Here is a 21,710-nt window from a genome sequence, read left to right as displayed (position 1 = left end):
CACTTGTCACTTTTGACCCCTGTGCTACAAAAAACGCCCTATATCAGCTCCTACTTATCCGAACTGACTCAAAAAAGTGCAAAATACTCAGAAATGCATGTACTCTATGCCGGGGAAGTTAACTGAAAACTTTTATTCTGAAGGTTAAACTGCTTTTTACTGTGGGCCCACACAAATATCTTTTTGTTTTAAATTACCATTACCAGTATCTAGAATTAATGTAAAATAAGTCAAGTTGTATTTTATAAACCCATTCAAGATTCTGCTGTAGAAAGAGAAGGTGACCAAAGAGAACACTGTGTACAAATCTTTTAAAAAGACGACACAGAAGGCAAAACTAGGAGTGATCAAAGGAACAAGGAACAGTTTTTTTTTAAAAAGCAAAAATAAGCTGGGATTTTTTTAACACTTCAAGTGAGCATGTGAGCTCAGAAAAATCTCTTCAATTCTTTTACTCTGGGATCATTAAGAGAAATGAAGCAATAATTCAACCAACTTGCTCACCAATACAGTAGATCCAAAGGTAGAAAAATAGAATAATCAGTCATCACTAAGCTATACCTTTCACCTACCTGTACATTTGCACATTACAACATGACAAATAATGCTTATAAAAAAGGCTGAAAATATCAATTTCAATTCTCTAGAAAAAATGACTTCCTCACCATACACAAAATATCATTCACAATAAAACATATGACAAAAATAGGTTAACAATAATGGAACAAAGGCCCCATGACAAAGCACAAGCTCCGAAAAGATGCAGCATGTGTTATTTCAGTGGTCAACTGTGCTCAAACCATGTTTTGTATTTAAATGTTGTTTAACATTGTGAACTGACAGAAAATAAAAAGTTCTATGAAAAAAAAAAAGAATATATTCATATGATAGCTTTGTGTATGAACAAAAGTTTTGGCCAGCAATTCTACCCTGCCAATGCATTTTGTTGCTAGGTCCTTCATACTAATTCCATTGTATACAAAAGATAGCCTTTTTGATGACTTTACTCAACACTGTACATTTTGTCAGCATCATTCCACGAGCACCCAGGTCTTTTTTTTTTTTTAGTTTTGAGAAAAAGAAAAAAAAAGCGCCCGAATGAGAACCAAGGACTTCAGCATTTGTTACTGTTTTTCAATTATAGATTAGGAAGGATTTAACAGAACAGAGCTAAACGATATTGTAAAATGCCCCTTGGTGTCTTTATCAAAATACAGGGATGTAAATCTTCCGGCTTTTTCCCTTTTTTCAGGCAGACTTGCCATTTGGTCGGGCCAACACGTGTCCGCGATCCGACGCCCGAAAAAAAAATCCCTAAATCGTCCGTGATCCGGCCGGCCGGAAAAAAAAGCGAAATAAATGAAGTACGAACCGACTGCCTCATTTGCATGTCCCAGAAGCCCCGAGCCGGAAGTTTACATCGGAAAATTGAGCGCCCACTCGACGCTGGCTTAACTAGCCTGATAACGACGCTGTCACGCTTGTTGCTGTGTTTGTTTTCAATTCAAGTTGGATTTATTACCATAGGACAGAAGGTACAGTGAAAGATCGAAGTGATTGATGACAGGAAAAGTGTTCATTCATAATGGAGCAATTTTCAGTATTGGAGCGTTCCTCGAGCGTGAGTGTGAACATCAAATAAATTTAGGTGGCAATGGTTAGATGAAAATGATGATTCCGGCGAGTTCACATCGAATTACGTGAGGAAATTGACTGATGATGGTGTTGTGGTGTGTCTGTACTGTCGCGACAAAATCAACTACAGTTCATCTGGGAAAAAGGCCCTTCACAAAAATTCCAAAACTGCTGTGCCCCAGTCCAACAAGAAAGCGCACTTGAGCAACCAGCCCCTCCCGTCTATATTCGCTGCAAGCAGCCAGCAGACAAAATGGTGATCAGATCTGAATTCAAAGTCAGACTCCCAATCACAGCAAATTCCGGCCCCTAGTCCTGTGTCTATCACAGAGCAGACAGGGTTACAAACTATGAAGCTCTTGTCTGTTCGTTCCTTGCAGAGCACAACCTGCCCCACAGTGTGACATCTCATCTCATAAAACAGGTCCAAGAGCTACGCCGTGACAAGAAAACCCTCTCCCTCCTGTCCATGGAGAGACAAACTGCAACCTATAAGACAAAGTATGGTCTTGCAGCTGTTGAACATAAGAGACTTGTGTTTAAGCATGAGGAAGGTTCCCTCTTTCATAAATTTGGATGAGAGTACATCAAAGGGATGCCAGAAAAGAGTTTTGAACATTCTGGTGTGCTTCTTTTGTGACGACCTGCAGAAGTCAGTGACCCATTTATATTCCTCTGTGTGGAAATGACAGTAGTTAATGCCACAACAGTTTTTGAGGCAGTCATGGCAAAGTTAAGAGAGGATAATATATCCATAACAAATTTGATTTCCATTCTGTCCAATTCAGCAGCCATTAATGGAAACAAATCAAAGTTGCAATCAAAAGCTTTGAAATTTCATGAAATCCGAAAAGTTATTGACTTCATTGTCAACTACGCCGAACAGCATGCCATTATGTTACCAGGCAGATGTGTTTTACAGGGTGCACAATGAATTTCAGGCCAAAATGAGAGAAATTGCACCCCATCTTTTGAAGTTGGGTGATGACGTGTGCCATGATATGCACAACATTGTTAAGAGGCAGTTAGAAATGCCGGTTTGGGGCCAAATTACACAAAATGAGATAATTACAATTTAAAATTCCTGGACATGTCCTGAACAATATCAAGTAAGGTAAATAAGCCTATCTGCACCCTAAAGTGGAGTTGGGGGGGGGGGGGGGGGGGGGGGGGGGGTTTAGAGCGTAGGGTGGAGTCTGTTTGAGAAAATATTTGCCAATTTTGTAAAAAAAAAAAAAAGCTCTTTTGCCACCCTTGATAAAACCCTGAACTCTCAAAAATACCCCTATGTTTCGATATCGCTGAGCAGGGCTTCCTTTCCACTTTTTGTCTATAAATAGATCTCTAGCATAATTCATGCATTGCTAGAATTGTATAAGTTGAAACGAGAACACCCGAAGTGTACTAAACTGCGTTCTGTTTACGTCTCCATGGCCTTTGACCCGACCTATTACTGTGATTGATTGACCTTTTCCCAAATCCATTTGCCATTGGTTGTAAGTACAACTTCCGGTTCGTTTCCACCTCGGTACATGATACACAACATGACTGTAGTAGTGCTCGGTAATTTCCGTAAAGTGAGCACACACCTAAGACTTGTGCACTGTTGGCTGGGAATGGAAAATTTTGCAGCAGCTTTGGAATGTCAGGGTCAAATTTACAACTCGGCATGTGATCCGTGCGCACCAACAGTTTGATCTGGCGCGAATTTCCCACATCGAAGCGTCTTTTCCGTTAGCTTGCACCGGAATGTTTGTTTGCTGACAGTCCACTGTTTACAATTCGGTTGAGGATTTTTCAAGTGTTGTCTGCCTCAATATTATTATTATCAGTGTTTTTCCTTTTGTTGGCTTTTTATTCTTTGACTTCTACAAGTGTGTTGTAGTGACAATACAAGCCTTGTACTTGTGTAGCCACGCCTAGCAGATAAAAAAACCTGTGTCAACGAAGTGATCTCGGAAATCAAGATAGATGGATGGACAGGGTAGCTTTGGCCAGACATCAGCGTTGGACAGCTGATTGTGTGAGTAGTGTGAGTGAGATGGATGACACAACTGACACTGTAAGTCGTGATAGTGATGATAGTGCTTCTTATAAACAGTACACTTAGGGCTGTGTCTGGTATACCAGAAACCCCTCTCCCTTCTTTTGAAGAACCTAACCCTTTGCTTTTAATGCCAACTACCTTCCAGAGGAAAATTGACAGCTCCAAAGCTCTCTTTCTTGTTGAAGGCGATGATGCAGATGGAGGTATTACAATTGGTGACGATGGTGACCACGGCAAGACAAACAGTGGAAGAACAATTGTGGACTTAAGTTTGCTGTGTGAATCCATTGCCATGTTCCCCTGCCCCAACTGCTGCGGCCCTATCACTGTATCAATGAACAAGCAGAAAAGTAGAGGATTTGCCAAGTGTGTACAGTCCTTCTGTAAGATTTGTGCAGATGTAGTGCAGACGTTTTACACTTCCAGATTGGACACGTCTTCCTCATCATCAAAAGTGAAGCCATTCCAAATAAATGAAGATGTTGTTTATGCGTCTATGCTGGCAGACCTGGGACCTTGCAAGCTCAGTCTTCTCTGCGAGGCCTTGACATGGCCAGCTTGCACCACAACACATTCAGTAAGAAAGCAGCAATTGTGGAGAAGGAAGCAGAAGATAGAAAGAAAATGATTCTCCAGGATGCAGCTAAAGTTGTGAGATCACATCACAACTGTATCGACGAAGCGACCACTCTGGACATTGCTGTATCATTCGACGGTTCCTGGCTTACTCGTGGCAACACCTCAAAAATAGGTATAGGCTGTGTCATCGAGGCACACATTGTCAGGTTTGCGCAACGACAGGGGAATTCCAGAAGCAGCACACCCGAACTGTTATGAGGTATGGCTTGCTAAGCACAGAGAAGAAGGATGCAGCATCAACTTCAAAGGCGGGTATTCCTATTTCTTCAGTCGTTGTAGTGCAAAAATTTAATTAACGCATGCGTATAATGACAACTGCAAAATCTTCCCAAACACCTTGAAAGGTGCACCATAAATTATTTCAAAGATGATAAACATAGTAACTGCTTATATTAAACTTTGTGTCTTCTTGCTAGAAAGAATGATCATACAGGCAATTAAAGTTACTTCAGTTATTAGATAGACAAATTCTATTACAGAAAAAATATGAAAAGTACATCATGAGTGTTATTTTCAATGCGTGTATGAAACTTTTTTTTCATACTTTTCTATTCAAACATTCACTGAATTGCTCTTCCTACTTTTTTTTTCCGGACCCTCTGGCATGATGTAGGCCAAGTCAGCTGAAGTCATATGGGCAAGATCATTGGAACTGCACAATTTTAAGTACACCACGATGGTTAGTGATGGAGACTCCAAGGCTTATGACCGTGTTCAAGCGAGTCGTGCACATGGGAATGTCGCCATCCAGAAAAAAGAGTGCATGAACCACGTCTCCAAGCGTCTCCGTACAGCACTCCTCAATCTTGTTCAAGATTGCTCAAACAAGGGTTAGTGCAACAGTATAGTGTTATCATTCCATTTTGTGGGTATCAAATTCCTCTACAAGCACGTCATTGTCAATCAATTAATGCTTGTCTCAATGAAAAAAGTTTTTTTTTAAAAACAGGTTGCTTGAAAATTGTATTTCAGTGTTTGGTAGAGTAGAGATAGTCATAAAATGTTTCAGTCTTTTTTTTGTTGTTCTGTCTTTCATGTTTTTTTTATGATTGTCATGCACCTGTCAGTTTATTTAAACTTCCATCTGTACAGTGTGTTATTCTTCTGTCCTCTTAGAAATGAAGATAAAAACATGATTTTTCATAACATGTTTTTATTGCATTTTCTTTCTCAGGTATTACGCTCGGTGGAAGAAGACCTAGAAGCCTGACTGCTGACAAGATTTAGACCCTGGGCATGTATTATTCCAGGGCAATTCGAAACCACTCCACAGCAGAGGACATCGACCTGCTCAAGCGATGTGAGCTCCACGCGACACACAATGCCAAAGAGAGCCTGCATTCTTCCATTTGGTCTCATTGCTCCAAAAGCAGGTTCCACAGCAAAAACAAGGTTGAGTTTGCTTTTGCATATGCAATCTCTGACTTCAACTTCGGACCAGTGCATGCTTGGTTGCGCTCAGGCGCCACTGGCCTCAACAGCAATCGACTCTGTGAGAACCGCGAAGCTTAGCAGAGAGACAAGAGCCTGAGAACTACAAGTGGGAAGGAGAAAGAGAGAAAGAGGAAGAGAACTGAGGCAAAAAGCCCAGTTCTGTGGACATTAGGGGCTTTTTTAGAAAAGTCTGAAAGGAAAAGACTCTACAGCTCATCATTTACATTAGTCCTGTTGACAGATTGGGTGAGTTCATCTTGCTTGTCCTTTTGCAGTAACTTTTTCCCCCCAGCTTTTAACAAAAGTCTACTATAAACAATACATATTATATATAATAAATAGAGATTATTTGTTGAAATAGGGGGAAAGAAACAAATATAATTTAGTCTCACTGTACTCTTATTTCAGTCAGTGCGCGCGCGTCGTATATTTTCCTGCTTTTTTTTTTTTCAAAACCTGTTTACATCACTGAAAACAGCAGCTTTTGCTGGAACGGCCCCGAAATGACTTGAGCGATTGTGGAATGACGCTGAGCATATCATGATCTTTACCCCAAAGATGGACAAGAAGTAGTAATCTACTTCACCAAAGACTGAAGCCTATTGAGCAACTATACCTAAAAAAAAAAGTTTTGGCCAACCAGCCCTTCGTTCAAAATGAAATATAAAAATGGACAGTGTTCATGCCAGGGCTGGGATTTGCAGCCATTATAATTTTTAACTCTTTACTGTCATTATTTTTCCCCGTTTTGCCTAAATCAGTTTTCGAAAAGGCTCAGGTTTTGAATTAAGATATTATCTTGACACACAATACAAACAAGTTTCACATAAACATAATATACTCATTAGGTATCATTTTATGTGTTAAAAAAATGTAGAAAGTATTTATGGTTTTGTTTTATGCATTTGTTTAAGTACCTGTGATCTGTATGTTGAGAAAGTAAACAATTTAGTTACACCCACTCTGAACAGCTCATCATCGCTACTCCACTGCCACTATCAAAACCATCAGACCAATCTAACTTTTGATTGGAGTCATCTTCAGTCCATAAGAAATCAATAGCCTCATATTCGCCTGTAAAATGAACTGGGGGCTTCCTCTTTCTCTAACCACTGCTCACTTATCCTCACTTGTATCATTTTAAAATTAAATTTTTAAAAATGTTTTTTTTTAAAGTTCTGAAACAAAAAACAGTTCAGTTGTGCTCAGAACCTATTTTCTCGCGTCTAAATTAAGAGGAAACTAGGACAATCAACTGTAGTTGCCGGAAATAGGATTGTTGTAAAATAGAAACCACTGAAAATGCATACACTGATGCAAAATGAGACATGTTGTGAGTAAATGCTCCCATCATTACTCTGGCCCTTAAGAGTTAATACTAGTGTGCATATATTTAGATGACTGTCCGAAATGAGTATAAATGACTACTAAGACTAAGATGATCATAAGTTCTAGAGGCGTTGACAAATAGTATGCACCATACTTTTCCGTAAAAATAAATGGTTCATATCAAAGGCATAAAATCAAAGTTCATGATTCTCAACAAAGAAACCATCTCTGCTGGACTTCTTGAAGCCAGTGGGTCAAGCATATAGAGAAATGATTAGGAAAAAGAGTATATTTTTCACTTTACCACAACAAAGTACGAGTACAAAAAATACAAGAATATCCATATTTTAAAAATAAATCAATGATCATCACAGATGTGCCAGCTATCTCTAGTACAGAAGATCTTAAGAGAAATCAATGCCCTATTTAGCACTACAAAAAACAACAACCGAAGCAAGGGAGCAGAGGGGGAATGTTTTTTAGTCTCCATATGGAAAATCGGTATGAACTTCTGAAGACAGACAGCGCAAAATACATCTTATGTCTAGAAAAGAAAAAAGTGTAAATCTACATACAGAAAGTGGGCAGAGAAGGCAAATTTATATTGTTCCTGCATTTTATGAACTTCACCATAACTTTGACTTTTTCAATGGAAAACTTTGTTCCTCTATAAAAATAAATGAAAGATTTACAGCCATGGATAAATGTGTCTTTCAATCCAAGGAATTGTACGTTTTTCCCTTTATGAATACCTTAACAGCATCATAACTACTTGGTCAGAGGCTAAAAAGTTTTTCAGATGGAGTTACAAGCCATTAACAATTTGTCCCCTCTAGAAACAATGATTCACTTTTTAATCACTCACTCAACCATTGTTCATTGAAAACACCATAAAGCCATGCATGAGATACAACTATAGAACCTTCCGATTTCACCAGTTTAAAAAACACCCCAAAAAAAATCTAGTAAATTTTTCATGTCCATCTACAAAAAGCATGATTCTAATAATAAGAAAGAGGCCCTAAGCAAGATATCCAGTTATTTCAACAATTCAGTAGCAACAAACATAACCTTTTCTCTAAAATTACTTGATCCCTCGAGCTGGTTGTACACACTTAAGAGAGGACGGAGGTCGGATGTCAGAGCTGACATCCAGCCAAAGGTCATGACCTGTAGAGAAGACGTTGGTAGTGCGGGTAGATCTCACTGTCGGGAATGTGAAGGTAGAACTCGATGGCCACCAGACACTCAATCTCAAAGCTCAGCAGGTCCTTCCGGCTCACCCGCAGGTCATCCACTGCTTGCTGTAAGGAGATGGAGACAAGGGGAAGGAAGAAAGGGACAGGAAAAAGGTAAATACAAATAGCACTGATGATGTTCTGAAATTATTTGAATGCTGTAAATCTCTAAACATGTAAAGTGTGTGGGTTTAATGCTCCTTTCAACACTATTAGGTTATTTATGAGGTTGGACGTCAGAATTTAACGTCCGTCTCCAATAGGACTCAGCCAAATGGGTTGAGAGCCTTTTAAAACTCTACAAAATGACAAGAGTCCAAGAACACTCAGTCTGGGATTTGATCCAGGGCCTTCCACTCCGATGTCCAGCATGATACCAATTGAGCTATCTGAGAACCCCTATAAACATGCAATGTTTTAAAAAAATCGTTTGACAGTGCTTTTATATTATCTAGAGAGCATGTTGGCTCCCAATTTTTAATGACGACCTGCAGATCAACCTTGCTTGGCAATGGTTTTAGAACAAAAAAGAGTTTTAGTTTTAGTAGAGGTTTTACGGCGCTCGCAACTGCATAAGGTTATATGAGCGCCAAGGGGTGGATGTCAACAGAGAAGTCCTTACAGGGAATCAGACTTACTCTGCTCACCTCTTTAACTTCAACAGCACAAAGTCTGCTTCGACTATCAAGGCACCCCGGAAATAGTGGGTCACAAGAGTGTGACAAACATTCAAATGAAGTAAAGGAAAATGACAATAGTAAGGATTAGGAAAGACAAAGCAGCAGTTCCCTGTTGTAGATAAGGCAAAGTTATGATCGTGACATTGATGAATCAGCCCATTTACAATTCTACTGTGCATGAACGAGAAATGTCCCCCCTTTGGGAATGGCCCAAAGACACTTCAGTCAGTGGAACCACCCCTGGGGGTAAAAAATAAAAAAGAGTTTACCGACTTCTTCCAGTTACATGGTTATTACAGCAAAACACTGCAAATTCATTGCGTCATGAGGGTAGTAAAACTGATACAACATACCTTTGCACCTCAAAGTACAAAAGACAAAGGAACCTAAGAATTTTTAACCCCTTCAATGCATCATCTGTGACTGTCTAGGGCCCTTGTAAGAGTTACAAAGTAGGCTTAGCAGTAGTGAGATTAAAACAACAGAAAAATTTTGAAAACCTTATTATTGGCGGATATAACATAGAATTTGTTGGTACACATAGGTAGTTCAGAGAACATTTTGATAGTCATATGGACTTGCATACCAATGCTTCTTTTGTCTCTCCACAGGTAACAAAAACATATATATTATCTTTCATTTGCAAAAAAAAAAATAATAACATTGTTAAGTTGATATGCACTTATCAATGTTTTATGAGGTGTTATTGGATTCAGCACAATAAAATGTTATTTGTATGACATGCTACACTAGAAAACTGAAGATTGTTCGGCCGAAATACACCGCAACATAAAAAGTCTACATAAAAGCAAAGTGCAGACCAAGTATACCCAGTGCACAGAAAGAAATGGCCACAGCTTTGCCAAGTTTCATCATCTTTCACCGGTTACAAATATGTTGTATCTTTGTACAGACACGGCTGAGCTCTCTACAACCTGAGGCCCATAGGCCATTTTCTGTATTTCTACATGTTTTACAAAGGAAATGACCAACTTACTTCAATAAGTTTGGTCAGAGTGGGTCCCTTGACATCATTGAGTTTGCAGGACAACAGCAAACACGCTCCTGCACATATCTTTCTGTTCTGCTTGTTGATCAGTAGCTGGGGACGGGAAAAAAAAATTTGATATCAGCTGCTTTGATGCTTAACCCTCGTAGCGCTCCAGGCGACAAAATTCGCCTCCCATCTCTCACTCCGCTGAGCGCGCGAGGCGACAATAATCGTCAACGGGCGGGCCAGCTCCCAAGCGCGCGAGGCGACTATTGTCGATTTAGGGGAACACCTTATTTTTGGAGCAAATAGCGTCACCTTTAGATGCTATTATTAGTTCTGTAATGGAAAATTTTACTCTAGAATGGTTCAACCAATCAAAATCAAGGAAAAAATAACCCAGGGGTCAAGGCACTGCGTGGCTTCGTGGGTTCTGTTAGGGATAGACTCTATATAATGTTTATTTAGGTCAATTGCCCAGTAGCGCTGAACAGTGAATGATTGGTTTAATTAACAGCTTTCCCTTTATTATTTTGCAAACCATACCTCTGGAAAGTGAAGTCTTTTCTGAATTTATAAATTGTCTAGGGTTTTGGTGAATGTATGCGTGCATACTGTCAAGATACAAAATGAAACAATAACATTCCCCGCGTGGGCCTCAAACAACCCAGCTAGCGCTCCGGGGCAGGTCACAAACGGTCAAGGCTAAGCGAGCCCGGCACGGAGTACGCTCAGCGCTTCCGGTAAGCGCTACGAGGGTTAAGCATATACCACTTTTTAGAATTACAAATATAAATAAAAAAGAAATATCTGAAGTGCATTGATTGAGCATGACAAGAAATCAATGACAAACAACAGCTTCAATCGGCAACACAACACATTCCTTAACTTGTAATTTTGCAAATCAATCCTTCAAAAATAATGCCCTATTTACAGTTCCCCAACTTTCCCCCCCTTAAAAATTCATACATTGTTTCATGTAAATCAATTAGCCATGTGTTCAGTTCTTATTTCTGTTACATTGTTAGCCAAAAGAAGGACGACATCGTAATAAAAAAGCCTTTAACGGTAGATGACCCAGTCATTACCCTTACAAAATTAAACAAGGAAAAAACTTCCGGCATTGTGGGGAGAATTCCTGTGTTAAAATGAGACCATTATGACTTATCAGTTCCATAAACAAAAGTGATAACAACTCCCAAAATAATAAGGCTCAGGCAAAAAAATAATTTTTCATCAGGAGATTAGAAACCCACCTTCAGGATGATTTTCTCAAAGAATACGTATGACTGAGCCACAGTCCACAAGTCCACAGAGCACTGGTGTAAACAAAGAACACAAAAGATTAGACGAGAGCAATTAGACTTCCCAGTCAATGCAAAGAGAAAAAATGTAGACATTGAGACATCTTATTAGGCTTTCGTATTTTTATTTAATGCAGGTGTACCCATGTGGGCATACAAGTATAAGTGTGTGTTCTGGAAGTCGGAAGGTCCAGAGAGAGAGAGAAAAAAAAAAAAGACAGGTAGATGGAAAGAGAGAAACACAGAGAGAGAGAGAGAGAGAGAGAGAGAGAGAGAGAGAGAGAGAGAGAGAGAAGAGAGAGAGAAGAGAGAGAGAAAGAGAGTGAGAGAGAGAGTGAGGGAGAGAGAGACAAAGGAGAGAGACAGAGACAGAGAGCAAATAAAAAGAAGTTCAAGATGTAAATTTGCAGGAGTTAAGAAATTGGAGATATAGTGACTATGAAGGCATTGCCATACAAGAAGAATCCCATTGACCATGGGCAAAACAAGACACAAGCATAAAAACACATTTTAAAAATTAAGGAATTCTGTGCCCTTATCCTCTCAGCATAACAGACTCCTCCATTCATATTATACGATAATATATGATTATAATCCTTGGAGACTGAAAATGTACAGTTTTAGTGCCTTAAATCAACGTCTTTCTGTATAACCCACACAGAAGTAGATTTTTTAATGGACGTAAAAGGTGTGGAGCCAAAAAAAGAAAACTAGAAAAAAAACTGCCCAACTGCCCAACTGCCAGAATAACATCAGTTTCTTTGATATTATATTTAAGAAAAATAAACAGTGTCTGTGGTGTAATGGAATGGCTCTTCGCTGTGGCGAGCAGACTACTGAGTCTGGGATCCATTCCAAAGTGGGGAAGTTTTCTTTTCTTTATTGAGTATCTTGGATTGACTCTGATTGGCAGGGTTGAAGCAGCCCACCTCCTAAATTATATAAATTGTATTGATGTGGGCATAAAACATTTACAGTTTGAAAATTGTTACAAAGAACAGATTTTTAAAGTATTTTGTCGATTTCAAGTATTTCGTCGATTAAAATGTACCAAATGTTCCTCTCTTTTTATACAATTCATTTCTCCCCTGCTTATGCATACTTCAGTCTTTACAGTGATTTAGGCAGCCATCAAAAAAGTGTGACCAATGCCAAAGATCATCCACCCAACCTCTCCTTTTTATTTTACCCATTTTTCAGCATCTTAGACATACATACTAGTTCATGTGACACAAAACAAGCAATACTTACCCTCACATGAGCTATCTGATACAGTTCTCTCTTCAAACTAAAGAAAAGAAAAAGAAAAAAGAAATTAACACTTTTAGTTTTACTAAAAATTTCAAGGCACTTGCAACACAAATAGGTCATATATGTACCAAAGATTAAAGGTGTTTCTAGAGAATAACATACAAAGAAAGGAGGAGAGAAAAGGACAACAAATGCTTGATAGGAAAGAAGGAGCAAAATACATCAGAGCATCCGCCAACCGCAACCATGGAATTTACACTCCTGGGAAGTATAAATTCACTGAAGAAATCAATGTTTCAAGTTGAGCATTCTGTGACAAACAAGGAAAACATTCACAACTCACAACTCAATCTCTGCAGTCCCTTTTTTGTTCAATTTCCAAAGGTTGGAGGCTCTCCATGTGTTATTATTAAGCCAACAAACAGTAAAAAAGGAGTCGCCTCTCCTTTTTTGTTCTTTTGATTAGCACTCTGCATATCACAAAGCAATTCTGATCCCATGAGGTTTGTGTTATCAGGGTTTCACAGCATATCTTTTTCCATATTAAAACTCATTTAGAAAATAGACTGTTAGTAAAACTTATCTTTATGAAAAAGTTTTAACATGATATTGTGTACATGTGTTATCAAAAACGCAATGGAATTTCAGAGACACAAAGAGGTACCAGCCAGGTCAACAAAACCAGAGGATACCCCCGCCTCCCCCCGAGTGAGGAAACAAATAGCACACAGACACAGTGAAGGCCATTTAGCGATAAGTAAAAAAAGACGCCGCACAGAATAAGATATGAGGCACGACGTTGTGGAATCAGGCTCTCGTAAATTTTTGGGCATATGGGGTTATTGATATCATCTTAAAGCCTGTTCATTTGCCTTGCTTTTGGCAAAAAAAATATCAATCTATGTTGAACAGAAGTTGAGATATTTGCAATTGAAAGAGGTGAAGGTCACCTGGTTTCAGAGGTAAAATTTACGAGAAAGTTGCCACCAAAGTTTGGTCATTTCTTTAGCTTGAGAATCCTTGGAAACTGAAAATGTACAGTTTTTGTGCCTTAAATCAATGTCTTTGTGTAAAACCTACACAGAAATAGATTTTTTAATGGACGTAAAAGGTGTGGAGCCCAAAAAAGCAAATAAGAAAAAAATTGCCCAACTGCTAGAAAAACACCAGTTTCTTTGATATTATAATTTTGACAAGTGCCTGATTTCACCCCGATGCCTCACGTATCAGCAACTCAAACCACAGGCCAGCCAGAGACACCCTCCAACAACTAACAATTGGCTGTGTTTGTACAACTCACCTACGCAGTTTGGACAATGTGAGCTGGATGTTTGGAAACCTTTCCCGAAACTTCTCATTGAGCTCTTTCTTCAGCATAGAAGGCTTTACATAGTCTATAACAGATGTCTGTAACAGAAATCAAAAGGAAGTAGATGAACAAGAAATTTAAATATTGAAAGAGGGAAAACCATACAGGGCATGTTTGAAAACTGACCTAATGTTATTTGAACCTCTTGTAACACCATCATGAACTTGATCTAAACATACATACTTTTCGCACAAGACACATTTCCTGGCAGTGTCACACTAGCTGATCTCTTCCAAAAACTAATTTCTCAGCATCATGCTCTCAACAGCAAAAAAAGGAGCCAATTTAACCATTTACCCAAATAGATGCTCCTTATCCCCTATTGGCAAATGACCTCTCAAAGTGGAGCTCCGGTTGAATGATTGACAGAAATTCTTTTAAAAGAATGCCACTTCATCCGGAAGGTACTATGACATTAGTAATACTGGAAAAAAGCCATAGAACTGAGCACACCTAGAGGCTTGACTTAAGGGTTACGCTCAGAACACACAAAACTTACAAGGTAAGACTTGAAGGTGAGTTCAGTTCTGTAACTGCCCGACTGCAGTTCTGGGTCATCCAGTTTGTTAGCATGGTAGGCATCAGAGTCCTCTTGGACTGGAAGGAAGGGGAACATAGCTTTGTACACAGTAAGCATACACATGATGCCTTCATGGAAAAATGTAAGGCGTAAGAAGAACACATGACACACTGAGCCTTCACACAAAGCACGCATGGAAAAGTCAAGGAGGGCACACAGGGTAACCTATAACACCACAAGATCACAAAGCAGTGAGCAAAAAAACTACATTAAAGATTTTCCAGTTCGATAATTAAGGTCTGTTATCTTATCTACATTCATCTCCTTTAAAGAGAAATACATTATCATTAGAATGATCATGTTGTGCCAAAAAAATGAGATTATAGACAAATATAACAACCGGATAAGGTAAATACTTGCCAATGCCCTTTTGAAACGACCTAAACAGGATCATTATTCAATACAGCCTTTGAATTAAAAAGAGACTGCTGGTTTAATTTCATTTAGAGTTTTTAAGGCACTTACAATACAATTAAGTCACCTAAGTGCCAAAGAATAGTGATGTTACAAGAGAGTAACATACAAACAAAAGAAGGAGGCGACCGCATTAAAAAATAATTTTGTTGGAAAGAAAAAAAAGGAGACAACAGACAGTCAGGAAAAAAGGATATATAACCACTTTTACAAGAAAAAGCAACAAGAAAACACACATTTCCATCAGTGTCGGAGTGAAGCGCATCAACTCAATATTGGTCACATTGTGCCATTAAAAAGTCCCTCATCATAGAGAAAAATGAAAAACAACGCACTGAGAACAGGTAGTAAAACAAACACAGCTGCTAACATCCAGCTTATACTCTATGACTCAGAAAGAAAACTAGATATCAGTCTTTCAATTTTTACTACAAAAACTGTTGATAAACAACACATAAAGACCTACAACACATTTGACAATCAACAATTCTTCTGAGGGTGCTTACAATGAACATAAATATATTGTTTAAGTGAAGAGCCACCCTTAGAAAAGACACACAAAAAAAAGGCTCTAAACCAGCTAAATTACTTTCATGCTTATGGAGAATAGAGTTTGCTCTAGCATCTTTTATACTCATCTTCCAGAAAAATGATCTCGTAAGCTACGCATCACACACATCACAGCTCATGTAAACAACACAGAGTGTCACATCATGTCATGAACACATTTTCCTTCCTTTTTTTTTCTAAAACCACTACAACACATAACATAAAGAATATCAGGTATGAAATGGCTGAGCTTTCTGCAAAACACATGGACTACTGTTGTTTCCCTAATACTTCACGAATTGTATCTTAAGAGGGTATTGTTCTCTAACTCTAAGCTGCATCACAATCACATAAAATGAAAACTAAGTAAAGGGACCAATCACACTCTGAAACAAAACTTTTAATTCCTTTCTCAGCTCGAAACCACAATTCCAGTTAACTATATTCGAGATATTCACGATCACAATGATTTGAATATATACCATACTGAAAATGACTGAGATTTGATTATCACTCATATGTAATATATATATATATATGTGTCGGAATTTGACCACATTGCGTTAAGGGTTGTACCTTACAGGAAATTCAATGCTGAACACAGTGACAGTGGGTTTTTTATTTTTGAGATATCTCAAGTGGTTTTTTAGATTTTGCACATTTTGCGAGGAAGAGAATAAAGATATAATTTTGAGAAAATTAGCTTTTAAGTCTAGAACACATACTAACTTGAAAAACCGAGGATTCAATCGTTTCTAATTTATTTATTTATAGGAAATTCATTTCCAATGTGGCATTCAGTTGACATCAATATCATGATTAGAATTCAATGGTAAAACATAGAGGGGAAGACAAAACATGCTTCAAGAATAGATTTTAACCTTTTACAAGCAGTTTTCTTTCATTATCCAACCCACAAAATAATTCTAAATAAAATATATATAGAAGTCAAATCAATGAAAACCCTTTTTACACATACAAATGGTGAAACTATCATTTTTTATGGGAATACATTTTTAACAAAAAAGTTATTTTTTACCATTATCAGCTTGTAGCTCGGAACAGTCTTTGGTGACTTTTGGTACTTTCTCCAGGCGTGCACACATATATACATATTGGGAAAGTGTTACAGCTTATCTAAATAGCTAACTTAAACCTTTAAGGCACTGCTTGCAAATATATTTTTATTCGATTCTGTAAGGCTATAAAAAACATTATTGAGCTGTTGAAAGGCGTGACTTTTTAAACATAATTTTGACACCAACACCATAACGATAGACCCACAACTATGAGTGAGTATAACGGCTGCAGTCAGGGGACATGTTTACCTGTCTCCAGGTGCGAGTGCCAATGCCATTGATTAGTTTGTGAGTGCCACTGCCACAGGTGAGCTGGTGGAGCCTCATGCAGCATGCTACGAGCTCCATCCTGGCCTGTCCATGGGGGGATATGGCACACGTCACACACAGAGGACAGGGGAAGGAAGCTAAAGGGTTAGTCACATGTACATACAGCCCTAAGGGAAGGACTAATCCTGGATAATAATATTATCACAGAGAGATATATGGGGGTGAGGTCAATATTTTCCTCTTACTCAGTAGTACCTTACTTCCATAAGTAATAGTATCTTTCAAATAAGAGTATGACGGTAAATAAGGAGGGGGGAAAGAAAGCTATTGCATTAGTAGGGATCATAATGGTAGGAATACAAGTAATGTGTTACAAGCATAGATTACAAAGAGATATATGAATACTTTAAACATTTTTCTTCCATTCACCATTTCAACATAGCTCGTTAAACCTTGTTTGCTAACCTAGTGCATCACTGTGGCCATAGAAAGAACTGTAAGTAGTCCCACATCTATTGTATGTTTGTTTGGGTGAGGACAGGCACAGGATCGACTCAATAAGTCATTTCAAGCAAGGAAAGATATACAGACAGACAAAAACAATAGAGGGGAAAGAAATGTGGAACCCTCCAAACACCCACAACTCAGAAATAGGAATTAAAACGAAAAGAAAAGGACAGGGTGCACGGACTCAATACTTATACAAAAAGGAAGAGAGACTGTTTGAAAGCACACAACTTAGAGAAATCAATGCTTTGCAGCTAAAACACTGAACATTTTACTCGTAATTGACATGAGTGTAACGTATACACACATATAACAGAAAAAGTTACCAGACGAAATGTTCCCAACATGTTCAAGTTATCAAAGAACATAGACAAAATTTTTGGGTACTAAAAGACTCTAATATTTCTTTTAAACATCGTGTAGTTAAAACACTAAGAAAAATAAAATCCAAGCAGCAATAATTGCTGGCGATAATTTGGGACAATAGTGACAGTCAACATTATTTTCTTGTCTATTCAGTGCTTCAAGAGATTTAGTAGACCTAAAGCAATTACTGTCAGGATATGATTCATATCTGATTTGGATGTGAATTTTTTCAATTCATCTGAAAGAATTAAAATTCCAAAGAATATTTCTTTAACGTCAAGAGCAAAAAACAGTGAACTTGAAATTCTGAGCTATAAAACCAAGACTATAACAATTCTATGCATAGTAAATGAACATGGAAAACTCAGACTAGAAAGCAAACTGCAGATGCAAAAATCAATGCACGTTGGAAAGTCTTCAAAAATAATTATATTAATTTGTTACTTTGTTTATGACTTCAATTTTATCACAAGTAAATTTTGATCAACTATAGCAGGAAGAAAAAGAGCCTGCTTAATTCAATCTTTCTGGATATTACAACAAGTACAGAAAGACATTTAGAAAAAGAATTCTGACTTATTCCCCACAGCAAACAATGGCCATCGAAATATTTTTTGAGTGACATTAAGAGTTATCATTAAGGTTGGGCTTCCTCAATTTTGTTATTTCGACACCACAATGCCACACACACAAACACTCTTTAGCAGAAAATGATCAGATCAACTAAGGAAATAGATGCACATTGGGGCCACAGACTAGACAGAGCACCGCAATCACTGAACCCATAGTAAAATTAAAACAGCAGCGCACAATATGTAGATCAAACATGGAAGACAAATCAGCAAACTAAAAAACCAGGTCATAATTCATAACTAGAAGGTACCACGTAACCATGCCATTAATATAAGACTGTAATAGTACTACATCAGCGCTAAAATCCCCTGTGGGCTTGTTAATATTTAATTATTTATTCAAGGTCGTCATGAGGTAACGACTGACCCAGACTCAAACTTCACCTTCACTTATCGTATGATATATGGCAAAAAAAAAACTATGAGAATTTGTTAATTACTATTTTTCATTGTAATGCTGTGAGCGGCCAGGCTGCTGAACTCAGGATCAGAACACCATGAGTTCAATTCCTGGCTGCACTTGATCTGACCAAAGATAAAGATATTAACTTTACACATTTCACAATCTTTCTTCCCATTCAAAACTTGTGTGAAATTGACATTGATATACAGTGTCAGGCAGTGGGGGGGGGATGGGGGTGTTGGGATAGGGGATCCTGCAGCAGACCAGCTTCCTGTCTATTGAGTCATTTGTTCCTCAAAAATGCTATGGTAACAAGATAAGCTACCATTCTGTTGGCTTCTACAGTCCCGGTGAAAGAACCTAACTTTCACCTTGCTACTTCAATTGTCTGCTGTGCACTTGGTACTTTAAAAGGTCTGCATGTCAGTCCAACCCAGGTCAAAACAACGGTCATATTAGAGGAAACAAAAAGGAAAGGGAAGTAAGACCTTGGGGGAGGGGGGGAAGGGGTCAGACAAGTGCACATTTCATGCAGAACACAAGCACTGACCAAACCACACAATGTGCCACAAGGCCCAGGGGCAATAGCACATAGTAGTTTGGTTGGAATGAAGGAAGGCATACATACATGTAGCTTTGTACGCATCTGATGATCCTAAGACAATAAGTGCTTCACATTCAGCCATTGCTTGTATGCAATGAATTCAAGACCAATACTTCCCTTTCTTCTTTTTCATTTTAAATGAAAAAATTACAAGCAATATCATAATCCCGCCCACCTTTGGCTCAATGTTTCTCATTCAAAAAGTAAACTAACAGACGAGTAGGGAGCTTCTATTCCAATACAATTGTACACGTTTATAGCTATGCTCAACTTCTTTCACAATTTACAAGTTTACACATTCTAGCAATTATTTTTAGTACAACCACAATGGTAATGTTATTACATTCTAAAAACAGCTACAACAAATAAATACAACACAGTTTTTAATAAGCTACCAAGTTCACACTAAACATAAAAAAACACATGGCATTATACTTTCACTGTGAATAACATCACAGCAGGATAAATGTCATAGGTTATTAAGTCAGGAGCTACAAGTAATACATCGTGACTAGTTGTTTTACTGAATTCGACAGTTGTATATAAGAAAGGGCAGAGTACAAAACATTTGTGAGGCAGTGTGGTGAAATTAGGCGCTCGTCAAAATATCGAAATTGCAGAAACAGGCTTTTTTCTGCCAGTTTGGAAATTTTAATAAGATTTTTATTTTTTGGCTTAAACTCTTGTAAGTCCATATAAAAACCCATTTTCATGTGAATGTTACTGAAAAACACTGATTAAGGACACAAAATGTGTCATTTTTCAGTTTTCAAAGACTTTAGCTATTGAAGTAATCAAACATTGGCGGCCATTTTCTCGCTAATTTCAACACATAAAAATGACGGCCTCACCTCCTTCAATTGCAAATATCTTGAATTCTATTTAAGATAAATGGATGTTTATTTCACTGAAAGCAAGGCAAATAAATCAGCTTTCAAATGATACCAATAATTTCACATGCCAAAAAATTTACGAGCGTCTGATTCCACTGCACCGTGACACATTTTTTTCTAATGACAATATCTAAATGGGTTTTTGTACTTGTGATAAAGATAAGATACATACTTTATATACTCAGAGTAATGTCACAGAAAGGGTTCTCAGCAATAGATTATACTAAAACCGTAGATTAAAATGCTTAGTTTAACACTACAGAAAGGAAACATCACCATCATAAGACCAGAGCGATGACCGAGCCACGAGCCTGAGTGAGATGAGTCATTGATAAGTTTGACCCTTGTGCGACTGACTAATGAGTTGTGCAAAACAAGCACCCTAATCCTGAACTAGGAAAAATATAGGGAAGCTAACAATATTTCAAGGGGACCAAAAAAAAACAATTTTAAAAAAAACTCAAAAAAGGAGACTCACTGGGGGTGGGCAGCTCCTTGTGTTCCACACTGGTTCTCTTCAGGGCAGACTTCCGGTTGGAGGCCACTAGGAACCGACTGTAGGACACCTCCTGAAGCACAAAGACGCATTGATTGTATAATCATGGGTCTCAACTCAGAAATTTAAAAAAGGGGGAACTTTCTGCGTGATTGCGACAGAAGACCATTTTCACGAGACACCCATTATTATCTTACTGTTCAACCCTAGAATGCTGAAATAAAAACCATCACTTTATCAAAGTAAGGTTATTTCATACCAATTTGAGGGTTTGGAAGATAATTTCAAGTAGAAGAGTCACTTACCAAATATTTACAATCTTGATTATATACAGAAAGTGTTGGCGTATAACTGGGATGTACCCCTTCCAGCAACCTCTAACCGGAAAAATGTTCTGACTGGCCCACTGTCGCGGCAGCAGAGTTTAGCAGAGGAAATGGTGGTAGTGGAAATCCGCTAAATAGCGGAATATTGAGACAAATGATAATAAAGGAAACCCAAAATGAAAACTTTGAAGCATCAGAGTTTACCTCCAATCTTCTGCCCCTTTCAAAGCAATTTTCAGTCAATTTACTCATCAGAGTCATGCTGCATACAATTTGTCCCTGGCTGCCGCATATGGAGATTCTTCTTTGAAAGCAAAATGAGTATGCTGCAGTCTAGAATGGAACTGGTGATGTGTCACCTACAATTTGTGGCATCAAAATGGTGAGATAATAAGTGCTTGCTTGCAGGCTTTAGGTGATGCAACTTCATTGAGGTAAGAAAAAGACCGCAACATTAAATGGCATCTCTGATTGAAAAATCTAAAAAATACCAACAAATATCTCAGCAAGGATTCTATCCTTGGTTATTTTCACCATGAAAAATGCGTTCGTAAGAAACAACTTCAGCCAAATGCAGCCTATTAAGAGGCATTTATGATAAGTTGTTGGGGCTTTTTTTTAAAAATTGAATCCATTTCACATTATGAGACTAGCAACAAAACAAGTCTCAATAA

At 38.1% G+C, this 21,710-nt stretch overlaps 1 protein-coding gene across 4 annotated transcripts in view; it reads right to left on the bottom strand.

Moving 5' to 3' along the window:
• LOC101851336 (CDK5 and ABL1 enzyme substrate 2) overlaps nt 1-21,710 on the bottom strand; it is a 33,745-nt gene continuing 12,035 nt past the window's right edge. For 2 of the 4 annotated variants that reach the window (XM_013080617.2, XM_005094991.3), the window contains exons 6-14: nt 20,693-20,783; nt 19,346-19,372; nt 16,789-16,893; nt 14,417-14,514; nt 13,849-13,955; nt 12,549-12,585; nt 11,250-11,312; nt 10,000-10,104; nt 1-8,388 (exon numbers count right to left, since the gene is read on the bottom strand). In XM_013080617.2, the coding sequence (XP_012936071.1) occupies nt 8,248-8,388; nt 10,000-10,104; nt 11,250-11,312; nt 12,549-12,585; nt 13,849-13,955; nt 14,417-14,514; nt 16,789-16,893; nt 19,346-19,372; nt 20,693-20,783 (774 nt within the window). In that variant the 3' untranslated portion in view covers nt 1-8,247. The remainder of the gene's footprint in view (nt 8,389-9,999; nt 10,105-11,249; nt 11,313-12,548; nt 12,586-13,848; nt 13,956-14,416; nt 14,515-16,788; nt 16,894-19,345; nt 19,373-20,692; nt 20,784-21,710) is intronic. The other 2 variants (XM_013080619.2, XM_013080618.2) reach the window with 2 other exon arrangements.

The sequence above is a fragment of the Aplysia californica genome, unplaced genomic scaffold (assembly GCF_000002075.1).
Source record: "Aplysia californica isolate F4 #8 unplaced genomic scaffold, AplCal3.0 scaffold00093, whole genome shotgun sequence".
NCBI classification, from domain to species: Eukaryota; Metazoa; Mollusca; class Gastropoda; order Aplysiida; family Aplysiidae; genus Aplysia; species Aplysia californica.
The sequence above is the reverse complement of the archived record's forward strand: the minus strand, read 5'-3'. Positions and strand labels throughout refer to the sequence as shown.